Source organism: Lygodium microphyllum, chromosome 12 (genome assembly GCF_053477565.2).
Source record: "Lygodium microphyllum isolate KBCC chromosome 12, Lygodium_microphyllum_v1.1.10, whole genome shotgun sequence".
Classification (NCBI taxonomy): domain Eukaryota; kingdom Viridiplantae; phylum Streptophyta; class Polypodiopsida; order Schizaeales; family Lygodiaceae; genus Lygodium; species Lygodium microphyllum.
The window spans coordinates 72,145,085-72,153,120 of record NC_141146.1 but is presented as its reverse complement, the minus strand read 5'-3'; the positions used below and the strand labels follow the sequence as shown (position 1 = coordinate 72,153,120).

At 36.7% G+C, this 8,036-nt stretch overlaps 1 protein-coding gene across 1 annotated transcript; it reads right to left on the bottom strand.

Moving 5' to 3' along the window:
• Window positions 1-6,595: 6,595 nt before the first annotated feature.
• On the bottom strand, window positions 6,596-7,643 carry LOC148027906 (EG45-like domain containing protein). Its single transcript, XM_087688965.1, has 3 exons — window positions 7,400-7,643; window positions 7,004-7,274; window positions 6,596-6,871 (listed from the first exon to the last, which is right to left on the bottom strand). The coding sequence occupies exons 1-3, from the start codon at window positions 7,539-7,541 to the stop codon at window positions 6,865-6,867; spliced, it is 420 nt and encodes a 139-aa protein (XP_087545091.1). The 5' UTR covers window positions 7,542-7,643; the 3' UTR covers window positions 6,596-6,864.
• Between the last annotated feature and the right edge of the window lie 393 nt (window positions 7,644-8,036).

Genomic DNA, 8,036 nt, shown 5'->3' with positions numbered 1-8,036 from the left:
TTCATTTTTATTTAGACTCCCCCTCAGTTGGAAAAGAATATGAAGACTTTGATTAGACAATCTTGAGAAGAAGAAGCTGGAGTGCTAGAGATTCTTTGACAGGACCCCAAATTAACTGGTGTGTGATTCTAGGAGAATGGAAGATTTCAAATCAATCCTTTCACAATTATTTACGTTTTGCTTAGCTTCATTCTTAGTCTTTGGATCCATCAGTGAGATTGGCTGCCCATTTTTCATGGTATCTAGCCTTTATGCGACCATCACTCTCATGGTGAAAAAAAACAAGTGTCAAAGTTATGTTTGGATGTCAATGTAGATGTGGATACCCATTAGCTAGATGCGCTTCATTTTCATGCTTTGTGCTTGCCAAGAAGATTTTTTATCCTACTAGAGAGAATGTGTTGTTTATAATTTTTGCAAAATCCTCCAAAAACCTTTGTGGATGAATCTTTATCCCTAGAAAGGTTTAAAAATCATCAATTCTTTAAAAGAGATCATCTTCATTGATACGTTATCCTTTGTAACTTTGATGCTTGATCAGAATACATCTATCTATCTTTTTCCTTCCCAAGAGGTGCCATTCAGATATTATTTGTGTAAGTGGTGTGAGTTTTGGTATGTGTATATTGTTTATCTTTGGTGAATGGAGCTAAAGTTGAAGCTGGATTGATGAAGAAGATATTGGATTAAAAGCTAGCAGAAGATGATACTAATTTAAAGAAAACTCTTATATCCTTTATGAGTTTGTGTTGCTATCAAACATTTTTAATAAAATTGACATAATATCCAAAAGGGTGTTTTTCTTTCGTTGTAGTACTATCAAATATATAGGTTACTTGTTGGGGTTGTGATTGGATGATTTTATGAAGTGCTGGAAGACAAAAGATCACATTGAGCTCCTTATTGAAATTATATTCTTATTTTCCTTAGGTCGTGAGAACGCTTCCTTTCTAAGTGTGGGGATATGTAGAGTGTTGAAATGACTAGATTTTTTGGTTGATTTTTTATGGATTTTGAGTGATGTTTGGTTGTTTTGGAAGTGTTTGAGAGTGTTTTGGATGATATTGATTATTTTTTGGAAGTTCATGATGATTCTTAGTAGAAATATGAGGTTCTATGATGTTCTAATAGGTTATGTTGAGGTTCTGATTAGTTCTGATACCTTATGTTTAGCTTCTGTTTTGTTCATATTTTCTTCTGTATAAAGCATGGATTGATGGGGTTGATGAAGGTTGAGGCCTTTTGAAAACTTATTGAATAGTTTTTGATAGTTTGGGATGGTTTTAGTATGAATTATGAGGTTCTGATTTTTTTGTTGACCTTCTCTAACCCTCTGTTGAGCTTCTGTAGAGCCTATGTTCCTATTCTTTTTCTGTTCTATTCTATTCTGTAGATCTTCGCTAAGTGTTCTTTGATATGAGGGTATACTTTGGGAACTTTTCCTAACTTTTGAAAAGGATGACTATAAGTTCAAAATAGCTAAAACAAATGGAAGAAGTAGCTGCTCAAGACTCAAAGGAAGACTGAAGTGAAGTGACAGTAGTGAGCTATGAAGAGACATTGTAGTGGCTCTGGTGTCATTTCATACCTCCCACACCTCTTGGGAGGTGCATCCACGACCAAGAGATGCTTATTGTGCGTGATTATTGATTATTGTAGAGAGAAGATGATGTACTATTGATTGCGAGAGAGAGAGAGTCAGAGATAGCCAATTTTATCAAAATAATGTATCTATCTATGAGAGAATAAGAGAGAAACTATAAAGATAATGAAGATGAATACCATGTGATTATTTCCATTTAAAAGTTGTGTATTCTTTTGTGTTTCTTGTTCTATTGATGGATTCTATGAAGATGTTGAAGAATATGGTTGATTCTATCAAATTCTTGGGAGATATCTACTATGATGCTACGTGAAGATTTGTTTTTTTCCTTGTTGTGGTTCTCAAAAGAATGAAACAAAAGCTTGTTAATGTTACAAGATAGATTTTATTGCAGTAGAAACCCCTTTTCCTTGGTGTTCCTCTTGGGGCTCCAAAGTGCAAGTGGGCAAATGACCCACTCGTGACCACACCATGTGCATACTGCCAACATTAGGTCCAAGTGTCGAACAAAGTGATGCACTACCAACATATGAGCCCACAACCTCATAATTATGATCCCAAGTTTATGCCACTTACCATCACCATAGCAATGCAAGTCATGGAAAGGGCCTTGGAATTCTTAATTACCAAAGGACTAGAATTGGATAGCAAGAAGATGACATGAATGAAAATAGGAACTTTCTTTCCATATGATGATATAGAGACAAGAGTAGCATGACTAGAATGACCCTTTGCAAACATCTCATTTGGGATAAAGATTGAAAAATTTTTGACACAATGATATGGTAATGATAATGTGGTAATGGTGGTGTGGCAAGACACTTGATCATATGGCAATAGATATGTGGTAAATTTTGATTAAAGTTACAATTCGGGTTGTATGATATTATAATATAAATTTGAGCGAAATTTTTTGCAATCCAATCAATTAGACACAAATGGTGTTCGAGAAAAAGTAGGAACATGCAAAGACAAATTAGGGGAAACAACTGGTGTACAAATTGCAATTAGACATTGAAATTGTAATTGATCTAAAAAATGTCATTGAATTGAGAAGCACATCTTGAATAGCAAAGTGAAATTCACTTTGTAAGAGATTCTTGGCATTGAAGAGTTTTAAAAAGTGAGGAACTTGGTGATCATCAACATAGATTTAAACAAGGTCTATGATATGGTTTGGTGGGATTTTTTCACTATAGTCATGGGTAGACTAGGAATGGGGAGATAATTTTACCATATGGTGAATATACTCTTCAAGAATGTAGCCACAAAAGTGGAGCTCACTCGATACATAGTCCATTCTTTTTAGTTTAAGGAGATCACTCAAACAAGGATGCACCTATTCTCTTCAACATAGTTGGTCATCCACTACTTAATATGGTTGGATAACAAAGTGTAGAGAGATCCATTGTCTCCCTCTAGTAATAACTCCCAAAGGTGCACCCAGCTTTTTGTTGATGATAACTCAAATCTAATTTTGGTTTATAGGGCTAATTTGGGGCTAACAATTATGAGTAGTATGTAGTTTTAGGCATAAAAATTAGTAAAATTTAGACAAATATTCTTTATCTAGGTTTGGAAGATACATGTGATTAGATTTCTCAATGTAATCAAGGCAACATAAGTTTTTTGGTATCTAGAGTTCCCTCTAGAGTTGGGCATATTGATTAGATGTTCAGAAAGATAGAAAATATATTAAACACATTTTGTGCATTGTCTCTAAGTGTTCGAGTCAATTCAATAGTGGTAGATAAGATACTTCCACCTTCCTTGATGTTTTTAATATTAGTAACTCCATTCTCTAAGGTGTAGTGAAAAAAAGATGAGAAGATACTACAAAGGATTTTGTGGATCTTCGGACCAAGTAGTAGGTGGAATTCAATTTCTAGAAAGTGATAACCACAATAAGGAATTGTGGAGGGTTAGGGTTGTAGAAATCTCAGGAGAAATCAAGTCAAAGGTCAAAAAAATTGCTTTACAAGCTCAGTGAGGAAAACCATGGGCTATCATGATTAAAAACATGTGAGAGAAAGCAAATATATATGTGGAAAATGGACATCACTTACCCATAAGGCTAAGTTACATGGGGAAAAGTGGAGAAAAATTACATGGGTAAAAATGGACAATAGTTACTTAGAAGGATAGTGGTTGCCAATGGGAAAATCTAGTTTGCAATATCTATCACAAGAATTACTCATTGACCAATGGAGATAAGTTGTGTCCAAGGTTCAATGAAAATTTGGAAATGAGAGTTATATGAGAGGCAGAGTATTTCTACAAAGTGTCTGGATGTTTCCCCAACCTTATGCTGTCAACATCCCCCCATCACCTAGGACCTCAAAATGGCAACAAGGGAACAAAGAAATGGTTGGATGTCTAGAATAATAACATATAGGGAGTACTTGAGTTGGAGGAAATAACATGTAATTTGTAGCTCGATAAAGAAGAGCACGAGTGCTTGATAGCACTCCTCTAAATCAAGAAGGCAAATTAAAGTGGTTGCTAGACAAAAAGGTTGTTCTAGAAGATATGTGTTGCTCTGTCATCAATACAAGGGGAAAATCACCATGCAAAACAAGCAAGAAATAGGACTTATAGAAGAGAAGGAACATATGGCTGCCCATTTCAAAGAAGCTTGGAAGACATGTTATCCTTACACCATTGTTGACACTTTGAGAAGAAAACTACTAAGAACTGGAAATGTTACACCAAGTGTTGAACTTAATGCCATGGAAAGTATGTGCTAAAAAGATACCTACTAAGGTTAAGATTTTCAAATTCATGAAAGCCAATGATTGATGACTCCTCTGTATTGTACACTGTGAGATAGTAAAAAACCCATCACTTTCGGCACTATGTGGGGGCAATGAGATTGTGGGAAAGGGTGAGAGAATCCTCGAGAGTTCAACTTATAGAACATGTAAGGTATCATGTGATGTCAAAAGAAAAGGTATTATATTTAGTAAAATTCACAATATTATATTTACAAAAGGGTTTTTCAATTACAATTTGGAAAAAATCTATAAGTTTTGTAAAGTAAAAGGGATCATTTTAAGGCCTTAAAGGATGTAAAGAAAATGTATTTCTTTATATTCTTTGAACACACGTTATATAGATGATTTGTTATAGGTGGACTCCCCGAGGAGAGAATGCACCCATCTTGTTGGGCTAAATAATACCATTAGGATGCACATAGCTTTGTTTGGTTGATAAAGGATCCCTAGATGAGGAGTCTTTAAGGCTTTTGAAAGTAGTAAGGGCCATTGTTCTAAAAATCATTAAATTAAACCATTAGGAACAAGGTTTTTATAAAGGAGGCAAATAAATTTCCAATAGATATTATGTGTAAAAATATAAAGCAATGATCTGGCTCTACTTAGGGCACTTTGGAAAAATGACCAAGTCTTTAGGGTTGCCTTTAAGCACCTAGCTAACAGTTGAAGCATTTTGGCTTGGTCAGGTCACCAAATTTTATGTTTGTAAATATTCAATATAAATTCCATTTCATACTAAAAATAACAAATTTTATGAATCTATCTTAGTCTTAAATATTTTAACTAACTATAATTAAGAAAGGTAAGGAGTCTTTTACACCAACTCTTATTAAGAACTAAAGTAGACAATTTACTTAATCAAAATATTTTCTATAATATAAAAAAGGAACCAAATTCAATTGAGTAATCGCTATAAAATAACTAATAACTAATCCTTATTAGAAGCACTCTAATAATTCAATATCATCGAGTCCATACAGAGACAACATATTGTTCTATCCTACTAATCAAACTATCATGCCTACTAATGTTTATATGTATTGAGCTACTCAAATGCTAGCCAATAGTTAGTTATTGGTTAGTCATATATTACCTTCACGTGGCTTGTTGCACCATTGAAATAAAATTTTGAAGGAGTAAGGAGAAGAAATTCTCAAATTAACAAAGGAAAAACAAGAAGTGTGTTACACTAGATGGGCATGAAATGAACAAAATAGAGTTATGTTTAGCATAGGATTGAGCAACTAGCTTGAGGCACCCATTTGTATAATATGGCGTCTATTTCCAATTATTTTTCTAACATTTAATGCAAGGAAAACAAGTCCACAATTATATCTAGATATGACTTTTTAACTAGGAGTGGAAGGGGCATGTGTGTGTGTGTGTGTGTGCATGCACGACGTATACTTGTGTATATGTGTGTGCTGGGGATAGATGGCTGTTAGACACCTTCATATGGTCAATTCCAACTTTAACAAAAGTACAATTTTGTTTATAAGCTAGATCTTAAATACTTAGAGCAATGCTTGAATTTTGTATATTCTCCTATATAGAGAATTTTGAGAGAATGTAGGCAATTCTTCATACGTACATATAATTCCCTACTATTAGAAATGGGGAATGACATTCTTACATTCTCTTATGTAGGGAAATTTGAGAGAACATAGGAATTCACTATAATGATCTATAATTCCCTACTATTAGAAGTGGAGAATCAGATTATCCTATTCTCTTATATAGGGAATTTTGAAAGAATGTAGGAAATTCTCTCTTTTGATGTGTAATTCCCTACTAGTAGATGTGAGGAATTTGATTCCCTAGTTATATGTACGAAATACATGGATACATATATATGAAATATCAATGAATTTCCTACTTTTAATAAAATTTCCTATATATGGATTGATTAAAAGTTGATTGTGAAGGTTGGGAAGAAGTCAAGGTTCCGTAGTAAGTGAGCCGTAATATTAAACAAAAGCTTAGAGGTATAAAAAAGAGAAAGGCCCTTCGCTGTAAAATTTAAGGTCATTTTTGTTATGTTATGACCAAAACTCTTGCGAACCCTAAGAAAAAACCTTGCAAATTGTTGTAGTCAAAGGTATTTGCATTATCATACGTGAAAATTGGCTTTTCTTGGGATAGTAGACGAGTTTGGGGTTTTGTTCATCATGCAAGACATTACTATTAGGCATGCAAGTAAATATGGAACACCTTTAAATGTGTCAAAGACTAGCTTCTTAATTAGGTAATACAAGGATGATGTTACCAATGGACATAGCAAGGGTGTACATCCTTCATATTTTCCTTCTAAATGTGACGTTTAAATTTTCCTTCCACAAAGGGATGTTTATTTATTAGGTGATTGCTGATGACTGATGACGGATTAGAAGAGGCTCCCAGTTTTACTCGACTGTATCATCGCTAGTACTAGCTCCTCCCTGCACGCTGCTCTGGCCAGCAGGCTGGTCGCACGAAGGCCAGCGGGACTCACACCCTGAAATGTATAAAACGTGCCAGAGCTGGTAAGCTAGCAATACTTGAAAGTTGACGTGAGGATTTAGACACGACCAGACAATCAAAGCTGTGGCTATCAAATGATTAGAGAGAGAGAGAGAGAGAGACGGACTGATTGTAGTTGATGTCGATCCTGCCGACGTCAGGGTTGGCGATATCGGCGAAGGCTGCGGCCGACAGGTCGAACTGGTTGGCAGCGCAGCCTGGGCACAGGTCCACGATCTTCACCGTGATGGGTCCGCCTCCCGTGCACCCGTTCCCCACGCACGCAATCTGGTACATCTGCCCGCATGCGGCGCCGCCGTTGTAGATGGCGCTGCTGGCCGCCGCGAACAGGTCCCCCGCCGGAAACTGGCTGGTGTCGTAGCCGTAGCAAGCGGAAGCTAGTGCAATCACAGATGGATGTATATACATATATGCAGATTTATAAGTACTCGTTTCGACATCAGGAATACAATTAACTGAAGTTAGTACTTAATATGGACATGTGTGATTGATTGATTCTTACGCGTGTACTGAGTATAATAAGTGGCGGTTCCAGAGTCGGCTCGGCACGTCCAAGCAGCTGCTAATATCCATGTGCCGATGGCGAGCATGATTGTATAAGCAGCCACTGCGCCACCCTCGCGTTTGCCTTGGACACCCGCCATTTCTCTCTCTCTCTCTCTCTCTCTCTCTCTCGCTCGCTCTCTCTTTCTCTCTCTCTCTCTCTCTTTCCGTGTCTCGCACAACTCCTGGGCCAATTGTCAACACAGCCGTGCTTAGTCCGATATATATAGGTGATTACAAGGCCGTGTAATCGTCATCGTTTTAACTACGTCTCTGTCGCCCGCCGGCGTGCCCTTGACTTATGCCGCAGGCCGGCACTGCCTGCCGGAACCATTATAAGCTTCTAGACCGTCACCTCCCCTTCCAGGAGGTCACCTTCTGTACGACCTTCAGTGTGTTCCACGCCTAGAAAGCAGACCTCCAATCAAAGCAACGTGACCGAAATGTTGGCGAGCAAGTCTAACGTTCAAATCAATCGCTTATGTAGCCGAAAGAGTGGCTATGGTGAGTCTCCACCCATGTACGCCTAAAAGTTTACTAGCTAAATAGTTTAGCCATGAACACATTGCTGGTATGCAATTTTATCTTAAATATAT

Coding starts and splice junctions, on each gene's coding strand:
- LOC148027906 (XM_087688965.1), bottom strand. CDS start 7,541: ATGGCGGGTGTCCAAGGCAAACGCGAGGGTGGCGCAGTGGCTGCTTAT. Junction 7,275..7,399: donor TTATTATACTCAGTACACGC/GTAAGAATCAAT, acceptor TGATTGCACTAG/CTTCCGCTTGCTACGGCTAC.